This window comes from Rhineura floridana, chromosome 2 (assembly GCF_030035675.1).
Source record: "Rhineura floridana isolate rRhiFlo1 chromosome 2, rRhiFlo1.hap2, whole genome shotgun sequence".
Lineage (NCBI taxonomy): Eukaryota > Metazoa > Chordata > Lepidosauria > Squamata > Rhineuridae > Rhineura > Rhineura floridana.
Genome location: NC_084481.1, coordinates 173915303 through 173941879, shown reverse-complemented (window position 1 = coordinate 173941879; position 26577 = coordinate 173915303). Strand labels below are relative to the sequence as shown.

The window sequence follows — 26577 nt, the reverse complement described above, 5'->3', positions numbered from 1 at the left end:
CAGCAGCATGACATAAGATCAGACTCTTGGCTCTGGGGCAAGGGAAACCTGTCCTTGATAAGGTCTTCTCCTTACAGAATGGGAACAGGATAATCTATCAGTGCTGCCATGGCAGGGCTGGAGAACAGGTCCAGCTCCTGCAGCCCTGCTCAATGGGGAAAATATGGGACTAAAAACCATATACGGTGTCGGGAGTGGGAAGGAGGAGCAAGAACGCTCCCCAGATGAATAACTTGTCACTTCCTCTCACTGCCAGATCTCTGTTGTTATTTTGAGGAAGAGCATTTTATTGTTACTTAAATGATAAGGAAAACTGAATCATATATTGGACATTAAAATAAAGCTGCAATCCTAAGCATAGGCCTAATTTTAGAAAAATATGCTTAGGATGGAAGTATTAATGTGAAATATACTATTTTTTTCCTCTTTCAGAAATCTAACATGTGCAGCAAAGCTCTCTCCCTCCCACCAAAATATACTTGTCCTGTCTGTGCTTCCACAGAATTTTCCCCCTGATGTGGCTACTGTTGGAAAGGTAAGTAAAATAGCCCATAGTCTCTAGCACTATATCCAAGTGCCACTGGGAACTCACACCTTATTTAGTGGTTGTGCAAGTTTCAACTGGCAAATCATTGCAACAAGAGACTTGTGCTTTTAAAAAAGGAAGCCCCACTTGCCTTGGTGAAGATGCTCTTCAACCCACAGCAGCTAAAACAGGGGCCTGGAATGGCTGTCATTCAAGAAGTGAAGGAAACACACATGTTCAGTGTAAAGGTGCATGCTTATACTTCTCCTAGCCAGTTTTATTGAGAAGAGGAGTGACTGTTTTGTTTAAACTGCAGATAAGGAAGGTTCTGAAGGAGACTGGATTCTTAAAAAACTCTGAAGACAGACATGAATTGACTTCTCAATGGACTCTTAGAGAGGTCTGGAAGAAACATTTTGTTTCTGCTAATGACTCCTCATGCTCCTTTCCAGTCTTCTCCCTTGATAACGAAATGTACAGTATAGCAAACAGTCATTCCTCATCCTGTGCAAAACTGGAATGATGGCTAAGGGCAGATCTAATGATTAAGAATCCAACTTGGAAATGCAACACTTTTCCTCTGGAAAGATTCAAATGACTTCACTAGCACAATGCTGGAGCAAACAATGGATATAGACTGTGGCCAAAGAATAGCAGCAGCAGCGAGGGCCGGAGAGTTAGAGACTGCAATATAAATGGGAGACTGAAAATGAAGTGTGCTTCATGAGGTTGGTTGCTACCCTAGTGTGGATCTCTCGTACACTGAGGATATCCTGAAGACTGGCCTGTGTATATAAGAATGGAGATGGGACTAGCTGTCAGTTATAGAGGTCCTTTAACACGCACTCAGCACTGCATGGCATAATAACCTTGAGAAGGCCATTGCACTGCTAGTGAAACTGAAACAGAGCGCCCTGACTGCAATTCATAAATACTGTATTATGAGAATAGAGCCTTCTAACCATCCTTAGCCACCAATCTCTCTAGCCTTCCTTCTCCATCTCGTGTTTTCTTCTCTGTTCTGTGTCCCAGCACAGTTTGCTCATTAAGTTTACCTGATGACCTTGTGCAGTATCAACAGTGGCTTCAGCTGCCTCGGCACAAAACATGGGGTTTGTCACAACAGGAAGAGGTGCTCCCTTGGACTGACACAATCTGGTGCTAGGGTTCCATTAAATTCTTTTGGCAGAGCTACTTTGGACAGGACTGACTGCTTCTCATATGCTTGGCAGCATTGCATTTCAAGATAAAAGAGCAATGGGCTTTCTTAAGACAGCCCATTCTGAATTGATACAAAATGCAATAACTAGCTGAAGCATCATATGCAAGCCACTTTATGCAATCATTTGCTACAATACACTTTTAAATATATTTTCTGGATGTGTACTATGTGTTGGCTGCATTAAGCTTAAAATTGGTATGAACATTATCTATACTGCAAAATGTGTTTTGAATGTAATGAGAAGCATTCCTTAAAATTCCTCAACTTACATGCTCTTAGATGTATATTGTGGTTCCCATGGCAAAGCTTAGAAATCATTAGCAAATTGTTCAAACATAATTTGTGCTGCTGATTAGCAGTTTGCCACTCTCTCCAGATTTAATGCAGTATTTGGCTCAACCTGAGGGGGAAATCCCCAAACAAACTAAAATATTTACAAATCTGAGTGTCTCTCTCTCAATGCCTGTTGGCCAATAGACTTTTAAAACTCCACAGACACTTGTAAATCTGTCCAAAGACTCATTACTTATAAACAAACCTTCATGTAAGAAGTACTGCATTGTCAATTGGCAGGAGTTGCTATTTCTAAGTGTCATTTTAAAATTAAATGTAAAACTAGAAATAGTTCAGTGTTGATAAGAGTGAATTGCTGAACAAATGCAAGGACCTACCAGTAGCGCTTATGGGAATCATCCTGACAGTGAACCCAAGTATTTAACAGCATGAACCCCTGTAAACCTGTCACTGATATTATCCTTCATGAATTACATTCCAGTGAAAGTTTCTAACAGCCACTACTGTTTGTGTATCTCCTAATGTCTGCTCAGAGTCTGACAGCAAATACCACACCAGGATTGTTAAAGACATGCTTTTTTCATAGCCCATTTGAGATGATGTGCCTCCTGAACAGAAGCTTTATAATGGGGATATAATTAAACTCAGGGCACAAAGTTATTATTTAAGGAAACATACTATGATGAGTTATATTAATTGTCATTAGAATGCTAGGTTTCTATAAATTTGTGTACATGCTTTTAACACACACATAGTGTTCTTTGTTATTTATGAAAGAGACTTGAATTATTATAAACTGGAAATAAGGCATATATATGAAACAACAGAAATGAGCTGAGATACTGTCTATCTTCTTCCTTCCTTTTGCCTTTATTTCATTCACAACTAATTTCTAAGTGTCAAACACTTCTGTTGCAACCGGTTTGTATGCGATTATATCTACATAAATAAAGATATAAAATGTTTTGAGATTCTTCAAAAAATAAAAAGTAAAAAAGGTACAGTATTGGATTGTATCCATATTTGTGTGAGTGGAAGTCACACAACTTCTGTCTCAACTAAAGAGTCTCGCACTCCCCTCCCTAAATCCTTTCCTGAAGGTTAGAGGACCTTCAGGAAAAGCCTGGAATGTGGTGTGGTTTGGCTTTTAAAATCATGGTTTGGTGTGACATCTGAATGCAGTCAGAATCTTTCCACAAAGAAATGTCCATTAAAACTAGTAAAATTTACAGAAGTCAAACTTGTACCGGATCTGGTCCCACCACATATAAAACCTGCACTTCAGTGGTCTGTGTGAACTGGCCCTTGCTATTCTGCAAATACTTGGGGCTTTGAATTATTATTATTATTATTATTATTATTATTATTATTATTATTATTATTACAAAAGGAGTCCAGGATGGCATTTCGTAGGACAAAATAACCTTGGACTGGCACCACAGGCCAGCATGCCAAAGAAATGAGTCTTAGTTTGTCTTGGGCTTGGAACTGGTTGTGTGTCAGCAGAATACTGATGTATAATGTAGCAGACACGAACATAAACTTGGTTGCACAGGCAGGTAAGGTTTAAACACAGAGCTTGAAAAAAAGATAAAACTTGATCTCTCAAAGTCTACTCTTCAGATATGATTAAAATATTATTAGTCGATATATTTAATACCTCTTATTTCTAGTATTTCTACTATGTTTTCAACATCAGCTTAAGCACACACCAAAACTAGTCAAATTGCAGGCTTCTCAAAGGTTGTGGAAAAGAAAATAGCAGATTAGATAATTTTTTGGTTTGATCCAGCAGGACTCTTCTTATGATCAAGGTAAAATAAGGTGTTGGGGGGGGGTTGTTTTGAAGAGATAGGCAAAGCAGAGCAGCATTTGACATCTAGGGTTTTACATACCACCTTAAACGATTACACTGACAAGCATCCCAAAAATAAATCAATCTAAAAGTAAAAACAAAACAGCTAGTAAAGTTAAATATTTTTCACACCATAGCAACACATCTAAGACTCTATTTGCTTTCAAATTATTGTTTAGATTTAGGAAATGTTGCAGCCAAATTCATGAAAAAGGGGAAATGGAGAATGTAGCAATTACAAACTGAAATACCGGTAAAGATCGCTTCACTTAAGTCATTCATAGTTTAATATTACATCTGTTACTGGAAAAATTCCTTACCCATATACTGGCCTTGGAACAGTGTGCATTACTGGATATGAAGTTTTCATAATCCTCTTGGGCCTATTCCATTTCTCCTGTCCCCCCTCCCCCGAGCTGTATTTTATTTCTTTCACCAATATCACTGTTACAGACAGGCACTGAAGGCTACCTCCTGAGTTCTTCTGTAAACATTCTTGTTCCAGTTGTTCCAAAGTAGCATTCTCCAGCCTGGAACCCTGTAGATGGTATTGGACTACAACTTCCATAATCCCTGACCATTGGCCATGCTGGCTGGGACTAACTGGAGTCCCAAACACCCAGGAACATAGGAAGCTGCCTGAGTCAGACCACTGGTCCATCTAGCTCTGTACTGTCTATACCAGGGATAGCGAATGTGCTCCCCCTGATGCTCTAGACTGCAACTTCCATCAACCCCAATCAGTATGGCTAATATTCAGACTAATGGGACTTGTAGTCCAAAACATCTGTAGAGCACCACATTGGCTACCCTGGGTCCACACTGACTGGCAGCAGCTCTCCAGGTTTCACACAGGGTATATTCCCAGCCCAATCTGGCGATGCTGGCAATTGGACTTGGGAGCGCCTGTAGAACACCAGCTTGGGGAAAGTCGTTGGCATGGCATCAGTCTCGGTAAGTGGAGGAATTGAAGAACTCATTCATTCACTTTTGTCCCTCCTTGCAAGACACACTAATCTGGTTCATACACAGTGCTAAACCATTGTTGTTGTTATATGCCTTCAACTCGATTACAATTTATGGCAACCCTATGAATCAGTGACCTCCAAGAGCATCTGTCATGAACCACCCTGTTCAGATCTTGTAAGTTCAGGTCTGTGGCTTCCTTTATGGAATCAATCCATCGCTTGTTTGGCCTTCCTCTTTTTCTACTCCCTTCTGTTTTTCCAAGCATTATGGTCTTTTCTAGTGAATCATGTCTTCTCATGATGTGTCTAAAGTATGATAACCTCAGTTTCATCATTTTAGCTTCTAGGGACAGTTCTGGTTTAATTTGTTCTAACACCCAATTATTTGTCTTTTTCGCAGTCCATGGTATCCGCAAATGCTTTGTGTTAATATAATTTTAAAGATGTTTTGTTTTAATATGATTTAAAGTATTTTGTTTTTAAGATGTTTTAGAGTGTTTTAGTGTTTTTGTTTGCTATCCTGGGCTCCTTCTAGGAGCAAACGTGGAAAATAAATTAAATAAATAATTTCTTATCAGTAGTAAATACTGAAAAAAGGAGGGTTATGGTTTATTATTTATTTATTTAACTTATATCCTGCCCTTTCTCCCAGTAGGAGCCCAGGGCGGCTCTATGGTTGTATTCAATGTAGTGCTAAGGTAAATGTTCCATCAGCGCAAGGAATTGTCCTTGCACAACAGAATATTGTCCCCTTCTTCTGCCCCCGCATGCCTCCTAAATCTGCCTCCTAAAAATGATGCAGAGAGCACGTAAGGGGAGGGGGGGAAGTCCCATTGTGCAAATGAAAGTTGTTCACTCACACAGTTATTTCACTGAATACCGCCTTTAAATTCCATCTGGATCAGTTCTGAAAAACTTATATTGCAATTTTTAATAAAGTGTTGAGACATATTCTGATTTATCTAGTTAAAGTTCCCTAATCTTTTGGTTTCTTAAACTGTTGAAAGCTAAATAGACATCAATTGTGAGAATCCAGGTGTTAATATTTCTCTGGGCTTCTCCTTGAATGGCCTCCCATTTATTCACTCCGATAGATGATTCCTGTCCCTTATTATTCAACCACCCAATTTTTAATCAGTCTTTCTCCAGATATTCATAACCACTGGTTTAGAAGTGTCCAAAGTGCAGTCTGTAGTATCTCATTGAGCCTCTTTAGTACTCATATCTGTTATTTTTTTCAGCATGATGAAGAGAATGATATAAAACCAAGAGTGACACTGCTTCTATTGTTCCCGAAACAAGTTCTAGAAATGTGGAATACCTTCAAACACAGTCATGTTTTCAATGATTCTTTGACCTTGTGAATTTGTTTCTGAGATCTGTTGTCAACTCCAGGTTTGAAAATGTCTCAAATAGCCATAAGTATGTGATGGATTCTGCCCATTTGTGACTGAAGTGCTGGAAATGACTCTTCATACTGCCAGGAAGAGGAAGACTGTTGGTATCATGTTTCTTTCCTAATGCTAAAGAATGTCTCAGGTTATGGTCATGGGGGTTCCTTTGTGAGGTTTAGTGTGACTCCAGCTTCTTTCTGGAGTATCTTGTTATTTAGGTCTGAGAGACAGGCATGGGGCTCAAAACAAAGTAGGGACCTTGGTCCTTTTCTCTTCCTTTTTGGCACTAAATAGCTCTGCCATCTTCTCCTTCATTAAATGAGAACTACCTCTAGCAGTGCACCAAAATTCCCAGTGAAGTGGGAACAGGTCGGTGCCTGCCAGGGAATCCGGGCAAGAGTAGGAATGATATGAACCTCTTTAGATGAGCTGCTCAATTAAGATGATTGGTCCCTCCAGCACTTACAGAAAAAGCTGCCTATTGAGAAACTCCTGTGCCTAGACTTGTGGCCTTATTTGTGATTGGGAGAATGTTTTCCTTTGGAGAAAAGAGCCTGCTATCCCACCCACCCCTGAGATCCTTCAACTAATTGCATTTTCCTTACTTATTTTGAGTTATGAAGGTGTGAAGTATTTTTCAGGATGAACACAATAAAGACACATGGGAACTGTATGTTTTATGCAAAGCAAAGTACATGTATCTTAGATAAGCATCTGCACAATTTCTTTCCAATATTCTGTGAAATCTTCAGAAAATATAATGTAGAAAAAAAGAATCTAACAAATTCCTCTGTCAAAACAGTTTTTAGAACAGCTGACCTTTTTATTGTATTTTTAGTGTTTTTATTCTATTTTTTTTGTTTGAACATATTGTAAACTGCTTTGATGTTTTTAACAAAATAGTGGTATAGAAATAGTTTTATAAATAAATAAATGCAAGAACAACAGTAAAATCAGCATTTTGCCTTTTTCTGTTTTCACTTCGCAACTATTGCTGAAAACATAGGCATGTGCATGTCACGTCTTGAAGCACAGCCAGCAAGAATGAAATGTATGGCACCAGGACTACACATTTAGAAAAACAGAAGATCAAACACAGATCACATTTCAGCACAAACTAGCAAAAGAGAGGGCAGGCCAAGGGTTTTACAGAGCCAAGAGATGAGAGAAGATAGAGCATTCACGTATGCCAAGGATGAATAAATAACAACTAATACTTCCTTACCACTCTTGACCTTTGAAACTTTCTTTAAGGTGATTATGGGCTAATTCAGCCACATCTAACTGGAATTATAAATTATTTTGTGATGACTTTTACTGTCTACCTTGAACAGAATCCTATTATTCAACTTCAGTTCTTTCATTCACCACATTTATTTGCATGCATATTATTTTGACAGTGGCCAAAATGCTTATTTTATTCTTCATTAACAAAGTTCTTCCAATAGTTATCGAAATACTGTACAAAACTGCAGAAACAAGTATAAATATTACCAAGCTTACCCATTTGAAAGGTTAAGCCCCAGAGAAATTAGAACAAATGAGAACAGAATTTACACATTTCCTAAATATTTCATTTGGGACTAAAGAATCAAAGTTGATATTAAGAAAATTATTTGTCGCTGGCTTTGAACATAAGAAGTGCATTGCTGGATCAGACCACTGAATAACATGACTTTTAAGACTGGGGTCAGGATCAGACAAATGCTGCAATCCTAACCTTACTTACTTGAGAGTAAGCCCTAATGAATTCAGTAGGACTTCTGTGTAGACACAGTTAGGACATAATTTCAGTGAGACTTGCTTCCAATAAACCATGCAAAGGATGGCTGCAGATGTTAAAATAGTGTTCAGTTCTGATTTACCTTCTAGATCTTTCTTCAGTTTTCTTAAGTCTTTTATTAGGTCTTCAAACTTAACTTGAGATGCCTGGAATAAATCCTGTGGTTCTGGCAAAGGAAACACACTCTTGTCTGTTCCTGCATCCTAAACAAGACAAGGAAAAAATTAGTAGCTATAAAAATGTCAAACTTTATACTGAAACAAGGCATTGTTCCCTTAACATATAAATATGAATAAATGATACAAGAGCACAGATATTTTTCCTACAATGGGTTACACACTGGAATGACCAAGTAAAACTCTTCTCATTTACATCAAGGACACAGAGGAACATAAATCACATATTCAGGAATTGTATTTTAGGACATTGGTCATTTATTTATTTATATTTGATATACCTTTCTTTACCAAAGATTAAGGATGGTTAGAACACTTTAAAAACCTAGAAATATACAAGCATTGTTAGTAACACTAATATTGCTAAAGAGTCATGTTATAGGTTTAATGCAATCTACTTGAAAATGGAAATGGACTGCCTTCAAGTCGATACCAACTTATGTCGACCCTATGAATAGGGTGTTCATGGTAAGCAGTATTCAGAGGGGGGTTACCATTGCCTCCCTCTGTGGCTAGTCCTCCCCAGCCAGCTAGGGCCTGCTTAGCCTGCCACAGATGCACAAGCCAGACCCTTCCTTGTCTGCAACTGCCAGCGGGTGGGGGGGCAACTGGGCTCCTTGGGACTATGCAGCTTGCCCACGGCTGCACAGGTGGCAGGGCACGTAACCCCTGAGCCACTCACTGTGGGGGTGATCTTTAGCTGGCCTTTACACTCAGGAGACACAAGCGGGGATTTGAACTCACAGACTCCAGACTCCCAGCCAGGCTCTCCTCCCCACTGTGTTATACCAGCTGTCTACTTACCAATCTTAGAAGTCCAACAAAAAGAAAGCTCCCCAAATTAGTGCATTACAAAGACAGTCCTTATATGATTTATTCAAAAACTGTTCAGCATCCAACCCAGTGGGAATGATCCCATATTAAAAAAAAACTCGAATCAAGTGAGATGGATGATGGAGAAGGGTCCTCAAACCATGTGGGCTTCAGCATACCTTTATTAGAGAAGTCTTCGCCATCCCCCCAGATGGCCATGTTGCCTGGGGCTGATGGAAGTTAAAGTTGAATGCAAAGGTTGCTTTAGGGGCAGAGTTTTGATACTATGTCCTGTGCATACACACAGAGAAGTGGGCAACTAACAACTTTCAGTAATGCAAAAAGATGGAAAGAAAAGGTAAGACATAGGAGAGCTTTCCAATCTATTCATAATAGACAGAAACATTGGGAGGGAGGATTCCAGCCTCCATGTGGACAATGTGTTAAACTTCACACATAAGAGTCTATGTAATGTGGAATCTAGATACATTCAGACAGGTACACTGCCTTTTTAAACAGACAGGCCTTTAAACTGTCAGGTCTTTTTCCACACATGCTTTTCCCCTCCCAGACAGTTCTTTCCAGATATTTTCCACAATTCCCCTGATGAATGCAGTAGTCCTGATAAAGAGCCATCTGAAGATTGAACTGTGTTGGATTTTTGTTGATTTCTGAATAAATGTGTCCTTGCATTCTTTTCTGTACTTTGGAAAGCCACATTTCTTTCCTTTTTTTATTTGTTACTAATTTAGAAAGATTTGTGGACCGCTTAATGACAAAACTCTCTAAGCAGTGTACATAATACAATTATTGATAAAGCATAGCTTAAAAACCACAAAATAGTTAAATTCAAGTACAGGTAAACTAATTATCAATAAAACACAGATGAAATCAGTAAAACCTTTACATAGATAATTATATTATCTATCTGACTTGCTGAAATAAATATATTTCAGCAGGCATCTAAAATATAGCTAGGTGCATGCTTAATGCCAATGGTCAGACAGTTCCAAAGCATAGGTGCTGCCATATTAAAAGACTGACTCCTTGCAACTAACTCCTTAAAATGTGTTTAGAATCAAACAATTAAAATATACACTACACAACTGAAATTAGTAGGTAATAACTGGTTATACCTCATTATATTTCTATAAGGTGTTTAGCTAAAGATTGAAAATGTTTCTAAAACCTAAGAAACCCCAAATTAGCTTACTCTAACAGAACCTGTTTTGTTACAACCATATAACCCAATCTATCAAAATAACTAATGGATTACAACTTTAAATTATAAGCAGCATTTATTCCAGTGGTGGAATGCACATGATGTACCAGCTTCCTCTCCTCTTCTTAAGTAGTTTAAAGATTTAAGTGGAGATGCAGCTCATAGATGCAGTTTCTGCCCTAAAATTTGTTCCAAGATAACATTGCAAAAATAGTTCAAAGGAAAGACTATGCAACGTGCAAATGTTATTTTAATATCTGGAGTTGTATTCCTGCATGTGGTTATATGAAACAACATGGAGAACAGTGTTCCAAGCACAAACGGTTAGGAGGGAGGTACAATGTTCAAATCTCAAGAAAATAAAATGGAATTTGGGGGGAGGGGAGGAAAATGTTAATTTATGGCATACCTAATACAAAGATCGCTGCCAAGAAAACGCTAACTGAACTAAAAAAAAAGGTTATGATTTTAAGGTTGACTAAGATTCCAGGGACAGAGTCAAGAATTCAGATGAGTAATTATGATTGATGGTCTGTGCTCCAACTATTTTGCATTCTATTTGTATACTTTGATTAGCCTATTTTAAATATTTTTCCTATGATCCAAGATATAGGATTGGATCCAGACTTTGGTCCTGCCAATGGAAGGAGGTGAGCCGATTTTTGCAATTCCTTCTTCCTCTTGCACTTTCATAAAATGTGCTGCAGAGGGTTTGGGGATCCTGTGAAACAAGGGGAAAGGGGGAAATCTATGAAAACCACACTGTGGAGAGATAGCTCCGGCTTCCACACTTCGCTAGATCTGATACAGCTGTGCCAAAGAAGGTGAGGTGTGGTTGCCACAGTAACCTAAAGTTGCTGGTCAGCTCTCTACTGGATATAAAAAGAGGGATGATATGGAGGGAACAGAGGATAGCAGCCCAACCACCAGCACTACCACAATGAGCTTGGGAACTACTGCCTCCTCCGAGGCAGCAGAGGAAGCCTAGATGAGGGAGACTTAATGTGGGACTTGATAAAATTGGGGGCTCTCTGTGAAGTAACACTACAGCCATGGACATTGGAAATACCCTGGGTAGAGGGAAACGGATATGTAAAGGATATTATAGTAATTAGAACTGTACTGCTGTTGAGTCTCATAGGAACCTGCATAATGTGAAGACACTTGGACCTCCTCTAAGAAAGGACTACAGCTGAACGTCAAGATGACTAAAGTAATGACAACAGAAGATTTATGTAACTTTAAAGTTGACAACGAGGACATTGAACTTGTTAAGGACTATCAATACCTTGTCACAGTCATTAACCATAATGGAGACAATAAAGAAATCAGAAGAAGGCTAGGACTGGGGAGGGCAGCTGTGAGAGAACTAGAAAAGGTCCTCAAATGCAAAGATGTATCACTGAACACTGAAGTCAGGATCATTCAGACCATGGTATTCCCGATCTCTATGTGTGGATGTGAAAGTTGGACAGTGAAAAAAGAAGATAAGAGAAAAATCAACTCATTTGAAATGTGATGTTGGAGGAGAGCTTTGCAGATACAATAGACTGCAAAAAAGACAAATCATTGGGTGTTAGAACAAATTAAACCAGAACTATCATTAGAAGCTGAAATGATGAAACTGAGGTTATCATACTTTGGACACAATGAGAAGACATGATTCACTAAGCAAAGACAATAATGATGGGAAAAAGAGAGTAGAAAAAGAAGAAGACCAAACAAGTGGGGTACCACAGGGCTTGGTCCTGGGCCCTGTGCTCTTTAACATTTTTATTAACAACTTGGATGAGGAGGTACAAAGCATGCTTATCAAATTTGCAGATGATAAAAAGTTGGGGGGCATAGCTACTAGCATGGAAGACAGAAACAAAATTCAAAGGAACCTTGATAGGCTGGAGCATTGGGCTGAAAACAACAGAATGAAATTCAACAGGGATAAATGCAAAGTTCTACACTTACAAAAAAGAAACCAAATGCACAGTTATAAGATGGGGGATACTTGGCTTAGCAGTATGACATGTGAGAAGGATCTTGGAATTGTTGTTGATCACAAGCTGAATATGAGCCAACAGTGTGATGTGGCAGAAAAAAAGGCAAATGCTATATTAGGCTGCATTAACAGAAGTATAGTTTCCAAATCGCGTGAAGTATTAGTTTCCCTCTATTCAGCACTGGTTAGGCCTCATCTTGAGTACTGTCTCCAGTTCTGGTCTCCACACTTCAAGAAGGATGCAGGCAAACTGGAACGGGTTCAGAGGAGGCCAACAAAGATGATCAGGGGACTGGAAACAAAGCCCTATGAGAAGAGACTGAAAGAACTGGGCATGTTTAGCCTGGAGAAGAGAAGACAGAGGAGAGATATGATAGCACTCTTCAAGTACATGAAAGGTTGTCACATAGAGAAGGGCCGGGATCTCTTCTCGAGCATCCCTCCATTTCCATGTGTCTATATTTCACCAAAGTCCCAGCATCTAGAAGCCTCCCATGTTTCTCTGTGAAAAGCAAAACATTAGCATACACAGTGGGAAATGCCTATGTGTTGGATTGGGGTCCCTGAGCACTTCATGCTTTCTTTCTCACAGGGAAGCTACGTGTGAACAGAACTCCATAGAACCCATGCCTATTCTCTTAAGTAATGTTCCAACATAATTTGCAGTACAATAACTGATGCAACAAAATGATTTACCTTGTCACAATGGCGTAGGTAATATATCACAACATAATCCACAAGACTGATACCGGTATCCTAAAATGAGGAAAAAAATCCAAACAAGGTTGAAAAAAATCAGCAGATGTATTGAGAAAACTTTTAAATGTACAGCACTTTAAAACAAATATCCACACAAAAATACCTGTCCCCCTTTGTATATTATATTTAGCTACAACCAAGACTTCCAAAATCATTCAGATAGTAGAGGGGCTCTGCCCCCTGCTTGCTCCACTCACCCACCCTGCCACTCCCCCTGCCATCCTCCAGGCAACTCCCTGCCCCTTGCCAATGTCCACCCCCTATGGCACCCCCACGTCCCTTGCCTGCTTGCCTTGCCTGTTCCTCCATCACTGCGGCCCGCACTGCAGCTGTTCCACACTGCTCCAGACAAACACTGCCGCCACATTGTGCACCTAGGCTGCATACCAGCCTCCCACCTATCTGTCCAGGCTGCCACCACCACTGCCTAGGTCATGTGCCTAGACCACAAACCAGCTCCCGCTGTGCCCACCTACCTATGCACCTACTCAGGCTATCACCACCATGCCTAGGCCACCTGCTCACTCACCAGCCAAGGCAGCCACTGCTGACTTGCCTGCTTGCTGAGGTGGGCAGTGTGAGAGGTGTGCAGGTGGGGGGGTGGAAGCGTTCACACTGCAGTTCACAGCACCACCTGTGATGCTTACATTTTTATTATATGTATAGAACAGTTGCGAGAAGTATATAAGCATAGCATATTTCATATAACAGTGATATCCCTCCAAGTCATACTCAGAGTAGAACCACTGTTTTCAGTGGCTATGACTAAAATTGGATATTAACCCTTACAATCTGCCCTATTTCTACGAACTTAGGATGTGTACAAATTCATAAAACAACAATCTCATAGTGAATATATTTATATATACACACTTATTTTTAATTGCTCAAATCAACTAATCCTTTAAAAATGTTCAAATTAAGCTAGCTATGAAGTTTACATTTTATCTTTGTGGTGTGGTTGTCACTATAAAATCACTTCCGATTGGGGAATATCAGGGAAATCATAGGATATAATTTAATACTTGATCCATTACATCTTGTTAGGTAATGTTAAAAATGAACTACTGAAGGAAGATGGAGAAATGATTGTTTCTTTATCCAGATCTTTGTTGATGTTTACAGAAAGTACAGAAATACAGAGAAGGTAGACATGAAATAAAAGTTTTACTGGAAAATGGTGTACTGAAATAACAAGGCAGAAGATAAGCCTCATGCATATAACTTTTTAGGGGTTCAGTAATATGGCTAGTGAAGTTTATTTATGGAGTGGCTTACTTATATTGGAAATACAAGATTATCTATACTCAATGAATACATTTTTGTTTCTGTGAATGTGTTTGTATATAAAAATGTAATTTTAAAAAAAACTCCTGTCCTGTCCCAGATTATCAACAGTTCCTTTGGCACTAACTCAGAGGCAGAGAGGCCACTGAATTAGCCCCACATAACCACCACCTCTGGGCACTTACACTGAGCCCAAGTCCAGCAACCTGAGACCATTAGAATCAGAGGTCCTCAAACCAGAAACCCCAAGCCAAAGCCCCCAGGGACTTGAGCCATCCTCAGCCAAGGGAGCAGCATCCTTGCCTCCAAAGGCCTTGTGTGGCAGAAATGCTCACCATTGCAGGCAGTGGGCACAGTAAGTGATGACAGAGAAAGACAGGCTCCAGGCCAGACAATCTCCATTCTCCCGCAAGAGAGTGAAGCCTGGGATATGTGTAGTCAGGCTAAGGCAGTAGCAGTTGGTGGGGCAGCACTGCTCACCTGCCTTCCCAATGCCGAGTGCTGCTGCCGGTTCCTGAGAGGGGGAGCGACAAGGCTCAGTGCAGTGCAGGCACAGAGCCTATCTGATCCTCCTGCTGCTGGGTCCACATTGTGTTGAGCTTCCCTCTCTCAGGAGCAGGCAGCAACGCTGAGCATTGGGATGGCAGGTGACCAACACTGGCCTGCCTGCACTGCCCTTCCAAACGCTACTGGGCTAAGGGATTATATTTTATTTATTTATTTATTATTTTATTTATATCTTGCCCTTCCTCCCAGCAGGAGCCCATTATATAAAAGCTCATTAACCAGCCCTGGTCAGAACAGTTGTCTCTTTCTCTCAGACCTATTCAGAGTTCTGAAGGAAATATTTCTGATGTATGACCTTTGAGTCAAGCACCTTGACTGTCAGTCCCCCGCTCCTGCTTTCTCCAGACTCCATCATGGCATCCTTACCAGGACTGGAATCTCCTAAGGGTAGATCCCACATATCATACTATAATATGCCCCTGAACATATTAAGATGGTGAGTGGTCAGGGTCTCATCAGCCACCCTGGAATCAAAGTTCTCCCCACGGCCCCTCACATGCTCAACCATCCCACTCTAAGTCCTCCTCCTCCTCCGCTTCATTCTCATCGGTCCACCCCTCTCCAGCAGGGCTCACAACAATATCTGAAATGCCTCTGAAGTGTACATTTGCTTTTCAATAGCATACCAAATGCTACTAGGATAAGATTTAGTTGTGCAAAATACATCAAGTGGATGTATTAAATTCAGGATCCATGTATGCATTTTAATTTTAATGTTATTAGCACGGTGTAGTATTAAAAGTTTTAACTATACACATCACTATTTGCTGGAAATATTTAAAAAATACTGTAAGACAACCTGATTGGTAATTGGGCTGGGCGCCTTGAATAGGCTAAGACTGTTCCAGCACAAGCCTATATATGCCTATTCAGAAGTAAATCCCATTGAGTTTGAAGGCGGCAATCCTATGCTCACTTACCTGGGAGTAAGAACACTGAACCAAAGGGACTTACTTCTGAGTAAACATTAGTAGAATAGCACTCCAGTTTTATTATTTAATACTTCTGTTGCAGAAACCATTACTAACAGCACAATCCAATGGATGTATAATCAAAAGTAAGTCCTACTGTGATAAATGGGGCTTAATCCCTGGTTAACTGTGTATAGGATTGTAGCCTAACATATATTGGATTAGTACAAGCCCCCAAATTTGGGTGGACTCTAATTTAAAAAAAATAAACAATCATCTGTCATGAACCTCTACACTCTGCTGCTGCAGTTATTATTTATAGCAGCCATGTTAATAGCCACCTGCATCTGAAGAACTACGAGCAAAGGAAAATAGAACCCAGTGTTGCTCCATACGTGCTTCTGAAATAGCTTGTGTAAGAGTTCACAAAGTGGTACAATATGCAGGCCCAACAATTGTTCAGCTTGTGCAAGAAGTTGACCAATACCAAGAGACACTTTCCATGTACAGAAGGGCACCTTTGGATCCATCCATTCCTTAACAGATAATCTATTGTGTAAGAAATGTGATGGCTAAGTTACATGTTACACAAACATGGGAATGGCAAACGGCAAACCAATCAAGTTTCTGAATCCTCCCATTTTAAAAAGGTCTGAAGCAATGCCCCATGAATCTCATCCATAAATGTTGTAATCCATATATAAACATGTGAGGTCTGTTCTCTCACATCGGAGGCAAGGACATGTGCATATGTTATTATGTAGCTTGTTTTTTGTTTTAAATGGCAAAAACCCAGGTGAATTCAAGGAATTCACCTGCCATTTGCTACTGGGGACATATGTTTGTAGTGGTTAAGCTGTAGAAGTAAGAGGCAAGATGACCATTAATATGGAGAATGACTATATCCGTGTACTATATTTCTTATATAAATTAAAGAAAAGAACAGTAGAAAGAGAAAAAACATTTCCCATTTACAGAACATTGATCATTAATTTAAATGCCCATTTAACAAAATTCTAGATAAAAAATAAGTACTTACTCTACTTTTAACATCCTTTAATTTGGGAAGTATTTCCAAACCAAACCCATCTGCTTGGCCACGCGTCCTGTTCCCTCCATTCATGTAATTTCCAAAAGCCAGAATCATTCCTAAAATGTCTTTCACACTTTTCAAATCTAGCAACTCCTGAAAGATGAATGCTAATTTATAACACCAGAAAGATGAATGCTAATTTATAACACCAGAAAGCAGAAGACCAGTACACACCCAACATTTGAATTTAGCCTTTTTTTACAAATGCAAATACTTTGGTGTAGAATTAAATATAACTGCATTGAAATCTTTAAAAATCTGCTTTGAAACTTTTGATTAAAATCTCAGAAACCTGAGGGTAAACATTATTTCTGAACACTTTCACAATCAGACATGTACTATAAAGCCATTGGAATTGTGCTACTGTAATTTTAAAAGTATTTTTGTTGCTTTGAGTTCTTTGCCATCTTGGATTCCTTAAGATGGGATACAAATGTTTTAATTAAGAAATAGATAAGTAAATGAATAAATTTTCCAGTGATGAAATGTGAGTTGAGTTGTTGTATTCCTCCTCCACCCCCCATCTTTTTTGGATCCATGTTGTTGCTTTGGAACCAGCTCAGGTGCATGATGCAGCCACACTGGCCTCAATTCATTGTCCAAAGACATAAGGTAGCAAAGGAAAATTAGGAATGGGCTACATATTTGAAGAAATCAAAGGATTCTGGCATCATTGAGCCAAGGGTGGAAAAAAGTCAAACAATGAATTTCTTAAATGTAAAATAATGTTTTGAAAAAGCAAAACCCAAGCTCTGAAATCTGGTAATAATAGAATGGGAAAAAACTGTTTCCAAATTTTGCTCAGGATTCAAAGGGCCATATATAATCTACTGTATATACATGGGGATTTCTTCCGTCTGCTGTTTATAGCCATAGCTGGTAACATTCCACATGCATAGGCTTCTGCGGATCCTGGCCTTTCAATAAATGAGGTTTTGTTTTTGCAAATTTTTTAATTATCTATTCATTTATTATTTGATTTATATCCCCCCCTTCCTCCCAGCAGGAGCCCAGGGTGGCAAAGAAAAGCACTAAAAAGAATTAAAACATCATAAAAACAGACTTTAAAATACATTAAAACAAAACATCTTTAAAAACATTTTTTTTAAAAAAAGCTGTCAAGATACCTTAAAAAAGGATTTAAAAACATATTAAAAAGCAATTCCAACACAGACACAGACTGGGATAAGGTCTCAACTTAAAAGGCTTGTTGAAAGAGAAAGGACTTCAATAGGCGCCGAAAAGAAAACAGAGATGGCACCTGTCTAATATTTGAAAATGGAAATGCACTGCCTTCAAGTTGATCCCAACTTATGGCGACCCTATGAATAAGGTGTTCATGGTAAGCAGTATTCAGAGGGGGTTTACCATTGCCTCCCTCTGAGGCTAGTCCTCTCCAGCTGGCTAGAGCCTGCTCAGCTTGCCACAGATGCACAAGCCAGCCTCTTCCTTGTCTGCAACTGCCACCTTTACACCCAGGAGACACGAGCGGGGATTTGAACTCACAGGCTCTGGACTCCCAGCCAGGCTCTCCTCCCCACTGTGCTATACCAGCAACTATGTCTAATATTTAAGGGGAGGGAATTCAACAGGGTAGGTGCCACCACACTAAAGGTCCGTTTCCTATGTTGTGTGGAACGGACCTCCTGATAAGATGGTATCTGCAGGAGGCCCTCACTTGCAGAGTGCAGTGATCAACTGGGTATATAAGGGATAAGACTGTCTTTCAGGTATCCTGGTCCCAAGCTGTATAGAGCTTTGTACGCCGGAACTAGAACCTTGAACTTGGCCCAGTAGCAAATAGGCAGCCAGTGCAATTCTTTCAGCAGTGGGGTAACATGTTGGTGATACCCTGCCCCAGTGAGCAGTCTCGCTGCCGCATTTTGCACCAGCTGCAGCTTCCAGACCAACCTCAAGGGCAGCCCCACATAGAGTTCATTACAGTAATTGAGCCTAGAGGTTACCAGTGAATGCACAACAGTGGTCAGACTATCCCATACCAGAAACAGCCGCAGCTGTCTTACCAACCAAAGCTGGTAAAAGGCACTCCTAGCCATGGAGGTCACCTGGGCCTCTAGTGACAAAGATGGATCCAGGAGCACCCCCAGACTATTGCCTTGCTCTTTCAGAGGGAGTACAACCCTATCCAAAGCAGGCAACTGACCAATTATCTGAACTCGGGAACCACCAACCCACAGTGCCTCCGTCTTGCTAGGATTCAGACTCAGTTTATTGGCCCTCATCCAGTCCACCACCAAGTCCAGGCAGCAATCCAGGGCTTGCACAGCCTCTCCTGATTCAGATGTTACAAAGAAATACAGCTGGGTATCATCAACGTACTGCTGGCACCTCACCCCAAATCTCCTGATGACCGCTCCCAAGGGCTTCGTATAGATGTTAAACTACACAGCATGGGGAACAAGATGGTACCCTGTGGCACCCCACAGCACAACTGCCAGGGGGCTGAAAGAAAATCACCCAATGCTATTCTCTGAAAACGACCTTAGAGATAGGATCAGAACCACTGCAAAACAGTGCCTCCAATACCCATCTCACCAAGTCAGCCCAGAAGGATACCATGGTCAATGGTATCAAAAGCCGCTGAGAGATCAAGTAAGAGTAACAGGGTCACACTCCCCATGTCCTTCTCCCCTCCATCAGGGCGACCAAGGCTGATTCAGTCCCATAAACAGGCCTCAACCCAGACTGGGATGGGTCAAGATAATCTGATTCATCCAAGAGTACTTGCAGTTGCTGCACCACAACCCTCTCAATCACTTTCCCTAAGAAGGGGGTATTTGTGACCAGTCGGTAATTGTCATAGACCAATGGGTCCAGGGTGGGCTTTTTCGGGAGTGGTCAGATCACTGCCTCTTTCAGGGTGGCTGGAACCACTCCCTCCCGCAATGATGCATTGACCACACTCTGGATCCACTCGGTCAAACCCCCTCGGCAAGCTTTAATAAGCCAAGAAGGGCAAGGGTCGAGAGGAGACGTTGCTGGCCGCATCATCACCAGCACCTTGTCTACATCATCAGGCCACATCAGCTGAAACCATTCCCAAGAAGTTGCAGCAGACATGGCAGCGGACACTTCATTGTGGACTACAGTAGATGTGGAGGGAGCATTAAGACTGCTACAGAGGCGAGCAACTTTACCCTTAAAGTGCCTTGCAAACAATTCACAGTGGGCCTTTGAAGGGTATATAATTCCATTTCCTGGAGTTGATGTCAACAGACCCCTAACAATATGGAAAAGCTCCACTGGATGGCTACTTGAGGATGCAATGGAGGCAGAAAAGTGGGCCTTCTTCGCCGCCTTCACCGCCACACAGTAGGCACGGTTATGGTGTTTTACTCGTGCCCGATCAGCTTCGCAAGCAAGTCTTTCACCACTTGCGCTCTAGCTTTCATCCAGCCTGTTTCATTGCCCTTAGCTCACTGGTGTACCAAGGTGCAAACCAGGCTCCACAATGCTGGAGAGGGAGCTCAGGGGCAACCGTGTCAAGAGCCTGATGTGCCTCGCTGTTCTACAGCGTGACAAGGGCTTCAACAGGGTCAACTGCTCTATCTACTGGGAACTCCTCCAGGGCAATCAGGAATCCTGTGGATTCTATTATTCTCTGGGGGCGGACCATCTTAATCTGTCCACCACCCCTGCAGGAAAGGATCGGAGCCATAAGTCCAACTTCACCAGGAAGTGGTCTGACCATGAAAATGGGGTGACATCCACCCCCCCATCTCCAGACTACCCCTTCCTCCATCTGGAGCAAAAACCAAGTCCAGGGTGTGCCCTGCCCTATGTGTTGGGCCAGTGACAACTTGAGACAGCCCCATGGTCGTCACGGAGACCATGAGGTCCCGAGCTGGAACACTAGAGGCAGCCTCAGCATGGACATTGAAATCACCGGGGACCATCATTCTGGGCTCCTCCAATGCCACCGCTGAGATGACCTCCACCAGCTCAGTCAGAGAAGCTGCTGGGCAGCAGGGTGGACGGTACACCAGCAGCAACCCCAGTTTACTGTCTCCTTGGCCTGACACCAGGTGCAGGCCCACACAGCCAGCTCCAAGACAGAGTGGTTTCCTGGTGACAGAGATGGAAGTTCTGTAGACCACAGCAACTCCTCCCCTCCGTCCCCACACCCTGTGTTGGTGTTGCACTGAGTATCCAGGTGGGCAAAGCCAGGTCTTGGTAATGCACACCAAACTGGCACCTTCATCCACGATCAAATCATGGATGAGTGTGGTCTTATTGTGTACCGATCTGGCGTTAAACAACAACACACACAGGCAAATGGGCATAGCAGACGAGCAACGAGGAACCCATCCATGAGAGGAGTGGGAGCAAGGAACAAGGTGTAGATAGCCTTGCCCTTGTCTTCTATGGTAATTCACCACCTTCCCCTGGCTATACTTCCTTCTACCCATGATCACCAAAACTTGGATGGCATCACCCATGACCCTCCTTACTAAGACTCCTCAACCCCTGATATGGACCCAACAAGAGCCCACCAACAAAACCTACCTGAGCCAATTATCCCAGTAGGCCTCTGCGAGAATTAGGAACAGGAAGACCCACTCAATAATTTTCACACAGGCACATCTACTCCCCCTCTGTCTCACACCCAGGGAGGGCCAGCCTTCTGCCAGTTACAGACTCTCACTCTGAAGGCATCTGGTGACTTTCTGCTATCATTCAGTTCACTGCACAGGCTCTCACCCTGTGCAGAAACTGCACATGAGCCACACGCCCTCCCCACTACCCAATCTCTCCAGATTGGTTAGAAAAACAAAAGAAAAAAATGGAAGAGAATAGCTCCCTCTCCCTTGAGACTCTCTAAGGGGATCCCCCTTTGGTGTCACCCCTTTTGTGTCACCCCTTCGGTGGCCAGGGCTGGGCTTTTATGCCTCCTGACCCAGCCAGGAGCTGATACAAGAGGCTAGGCGATTAACTACAGCCTCTCTCTGGAGCCAGGATCAGGCAGGGGATCCTAGTCCTTGCAGCACTTACCAGGGACTTCAGCTGCCTCAAAAGTCAACAACCCAAAAGAGCAAGCAGCAAGCACCCAGATGCTCAGATACTCACTCCCAGGGCAGGTCTTCTTCAGTCCCCCTAGTGCTGCAGCTGTTCCCAAGGAAATGCTTTATGGTATTCGAATTTTTAAATTTTGAATGTATTTTGAATACAAACTGGTCTTGTTATTTATGATTTGGTTCACGCATTATTTATTTATACAAATACATTAATTGTAGAGATTATACTGACACATTTATGGCACTGAACTTTTAATAACTATGCAATTTAAACAGATACCAAGGGTACATTACTATGAAAAAAAATGTCTAGCATTTATAATAATTGTAAACTCCTGCAAAGTTTAGGCCTAACTCAGTTAAATGAATTATAGAGAAGACCATTGCTCATAATAGACCTGCAGTCCAATCCTTTTCATTTTTACTCAGAACTATGTCCAACTGAGTTCAGGGCTAACTCGTAAGTAAGTCTGCATAGGAAGCCTTAATTTACCATCAGTTTTGATTCAGCTACCTTAGAAACATGGTTAACAATATCAGCTTTATGGTGCACTGCAGTTATTCCTTCATTGAAGACAGATTGAAAGATTATACATCGGGTACGTTCTGCAAAATTGGAGATCTGAGATAACTCATATAAAAACCTGTAAAAATAGGAACAAAAATGTAACATTAAAGTTACCTTATTTTAGATTCATCCTATACAGTACATCAGCGAATAGCGCCAATCATAAAATCCACTTCTAGTGCAATTTAACTTATACAAAATATTGTGCATCTTAAGATTTCAGTATTAGGGTTAATATATATGAGAAAGAGAATGAACATGAAACAAGGGGGGGGGGAGATTGCCCTCTGCTGGTTGGAAACAGTTCTATAAACTCCTCCATTGTGGTCATTTGGCAAGAGAGCTCGTTTCCAGATTTGAATATGAACCCATGAGTAGCTAGCCTACAACAACTCCACTATTTTTATGGTTCAAACCTAAACCCATTTTGCAGGGAGTAAGTAACAGTGAATGCCATGGGACTTAACTTTATGCTGTTAGTCCCAGCACGAATGGTAAGGGGAATATTGTTCTACCAGATCTAATGCAGGGATTGTGCAAAGATTAAAGAAAGCCTGTAATGCATATTGTACTCTAGTACTGGAATTCTATACAGGCCTACTCAAAAGTAAGTCCTATTGATTTCAATGCTGCTTACCCCCAGGTATGTTTGCATAGTACTGCAGCCTTAAATGGTAATAAAAAAATCCTTCCGCTTGCACAATGGGACTTCTACTTCTCTTCCCCATCAGTGCAGTGCAGCAGCTAAAGGTTTAGTGTGTCATCCTAATCCAGGCTTGTGGTTAAGCTTTCTCCTCCTTAACCATAAACTGTAGCCAAGAATAAACCTTGGCTTACCTGCCACACCATGCTGAGCTAAAAAGAGTGGGGAGGAGGAGAAAAGCAGCTGCAATCTTCTTCCCATGAGCCTGCACATTCACATGTTTAGGCTAAGCCATTGTTTGGCTTAGGGTTACATGTAAATATGGCCACCAAATGAAACAAAGACTGTCTTAAGCCTTTGATCTACTGGAGTGGTATGATTAGGGCACAGGTGCTTTTTGAGGGAATTATGAGCACCACATTATATGGGCTTTGAGTTTCTTTACTCCAAAGGATCAGGTCCCCATTTACAGCTAGATAAATATCTGATGCATAAGTATAACAAAAATAAGGCAGACATTATGGTTGACATCCATTGGCTGGTGCTGCTTTGAAAGCATTTAGTTGACCTGTCTAACAGGCAGTATTGAAATGAATTTGTTCTTTGCCCGCTGTCCATTGCTTTTACCAGACTAATTTTTGTTTCTTACCAAAATAGCAGTATTAATATCTATATTTTGAAAGAAATTATTGATATTTTGAAAGGAAAGTGGCTTCTCTTCCTCCACTATTATAGATTATTATAGGCTTGGCTTGCTTCCTCCCCACTTGGAGCTTGGATTATTCGAATGGAGGAGGGTGGCAGAGAGAGAGACTACTGTACTAATGTGCTGTAAAATCAATAAAATAATAATATATTCAAGGGAATATCTGGGAAAATATGGCATCAGGGGAAAGCCACTGAAGTTTGGAGCAAACAGGATCGCTCTGCAAAGATGGAGAATATGCGGACCATTGAAAAATCTGGTGCTAAATCTGAATTCAACAGAATTCTTGCCCATCCCAGATGGATATTAAATCCTTAGTACACAGTAAATGTCATTTCTGTACCCAGGTACATTCTAAATTGTAAAGATTTCAGTAAGATTAAGTTAGCCTGAGACTAACTTTTTTATACCTTTTATTTTTTAAATCTGTATTTGCTATATTCAAGGAATACCACTGGGAGGCTCAGAACATTTGTTCACTGTTATCTGATGTCAGGAGAAGAAATGGGGGGCTGAAAATTACAGGAAGGTAGATTTAAGTTAATGAAGAAAATTATCCTACAAGAAAAGTCCAACAATGGAATAAAGTGCCTAATTTTCTGGAATGTCTGCCTTTTGAGATTTTCAACAAACGTCTAAGCAGACACGCATCAGAATGGTTTGGGTATAGGCTTTCCAGTGTCAGGATGGGTATTTCACAATATGGCACATGTGAGATTCTTTGAACTATTTTATTCTAGGCGCAATGCTATTCCAATGGTTCTGCTTTTCAAAGACTCATTTGAATGATGGAAAACCATGGTAGGACCCCTCCACTGCCTTACTGTTCTGGTTTATCCAGAAGTTTCACTTCTTCTTCTTTTGATGTGTCATAATGCTGCTTTATTCGCTCCAGTTCATCCTTTTGTGCTCTCTGCAATTTCAGTGAAAAAACATTAATGAAAGTTTTCTTAGCCTCAAGAAAAAAAATGCATTTCAATATCTACAGCATTAGAAGTGCTAATTACTTATTGAGGTGGGGAGGAAGAAAAGGACTGAATTCAGCAGTTCAGCTCTATTAAATGGGATTGGTCCCTCTCCACAAAAAGAAACTAACAGAACCATACATGCAACATCCATTTACATGTGCTTTTCCTTATCCAGAAGGGACAACCTGTTTCCCTGCACAGATTCCCCTTACTACATCAAAGCTGTACTTTGCTATACATAGTACTGAAAATGCCCAGAACCCTTCAAACACAGATGTCAGAGAAGCAAGGTTAACATACTCTTCTGTTACATGTATCTTTAATTCATCATGATAAATATTAAAGTTATATCTGCAGCCCCCAACATATTGCTTTTTAAAATGTCACTGTATCAGTGAGCTTGCTACAAAGCTATACAAAGAGAGGCCATAACTATGCTCTCAGTTAAAGAAAGAACATATCTTACAATTCTTCCTAAAACATTATTCTAAAATATTATCTTTTTTCCTCCTAAGACTTTAATCAGGATAGTTTATTCTAATTAAATGTTTCAAGCAGAAGTAGATATTATACAGAAGCAAAATGCTGTGTACAAAAATAGAGATGAATAATCTCTAATTCTAAATAAAGAACATCTACTTCTTATACAGCATTTCGTTGATTCATTCCTATTTTTGGACGTAGCACTTTGCTATTTGCTTTCTGTACAATGTGGATTTCATCCATTGTTTTCATTGCAACTAGTATTGCTTCATTGTATCAATTCTATTGCATTCAGCATTGTCCTTATCACTCTTTCTTTTCCCTTATTTTTGGTCTTATGTATGTATGTTTCCTTTTATTGTTCATAGCCATTGGCCGTCACAATGAAATATTAATACAAGAATTTCAAGAGAGGACAGTTGATACAGAGAATGTATATAAGCATTTCGAGGTTAAAAATTACAAAAATTCAAGGGAAAAGAGCAAATAGAAGATTATATAAAATCATTTCAATTAAAATTATCGGACCAAACAAAAAAAATCAGGATAAAATTGGGGCTTCTACTAAATGTTTTTGATATCTAGTTCTTATTTTCCCTGCCGCTAGGGCAAATTTTGCCACTTGAGTGGTTACAAATATGTCATTGCCCACAAGTAAATTGCATATTTGTTCCAAGGGAGGTCTATTTGACAGGAGGTGGGGAATAGCCGAGAAAAGTTTCCGCCTTGGAGATTTATATAAGAGACAGCCTAGTAAATAATGAACAATATTTTCAACCACATCGTTTTGGCAGATACAGAGCCTTTGATGGACTGGAACATTTGCATACCTCCCCTCCCGGAAATCCGAGGGTATGGACTGCAAACGTAAGGCGGTAAAGGATTTTCTCAAAGATGGAACTGTAAGGAAAGAAAAGTATTTTTCCAGGCTGAAGGTAGTTTTATACAGGGGGAACCAGGTAGAGAAAGATGATTGGGTAGCTGCGTGGAGGTCCCATCTTTCAGAGTAGAAAAAGATTCTTTTTTTGAGGAGCTGTTTCGCATTAGGAGAGGGCTTTTGTTATATTTATGCAATTGTGTGTTTTATAACATTTGTTTCAGTGGCTGCAAAAGTCTTTAACCATTGGTGGGGCCTCGTTATAGGAGGGTTCAAATGACATACTCGTACACTTAAAGAACACAAGAGGTACGTGCGTTTGTTTCAGAATGGACTGCTAGTGTGGCATTACCTTAGGAAAGAACACAAAACGAAAGTGAAGGATTTTGAAAGGAAATGTCTGAACAAAACAAGGACTATATCTTAAGGGAAA

At 40.7% G+C, this 26577-nt stretch overlaps 1 protein-coding gene across 6 annotated transcripts in view; it reads right to left on the bottom strand.

Annotated features, from left to right (window-relative positions):
- LOC133377431 (formin-like) overlaps positions 1 to 26577 on the bottom strand; it is a 234409-nt gene that overhangs the window by 89827 nt on the left and 118005 nt on the right. For 5 of the 6 annotated variants that reach the window (XR_009760707.1, XM_061611483.1, XM_061611487.1 and 2 more), the window contains exons 8-12: positions 24641 to 24729; positions 22393 to 22543; positions 16810 to 16956; positions 12943 to 13002; positions 8125 to 8245 (exon numbers count right to left, since the gene is read on the bottom strand). Coding sequence is in view for 5 of the 6 variants with exons in the window: in XM_061611483.1 (XP_061467467.1) it covers positions 8125 to 8245; positions 12943 to 13002; positions 16810 to 16956; positions 22393 to 22543; positions 24641 to 24729 (568 nt within the window). In the remaining variant the exon portion in view is untranslated. The remainder of the gene's footprint in view (positions 1 to 8124; positions 8246 to 12942; positions 13003 to 16809; positions 16957 to 22392; positions 22544 to 24640; positions 24730 to 26577) is intronic. The other variant, XM_061611485.1, reaches the window with a different exon arrangement.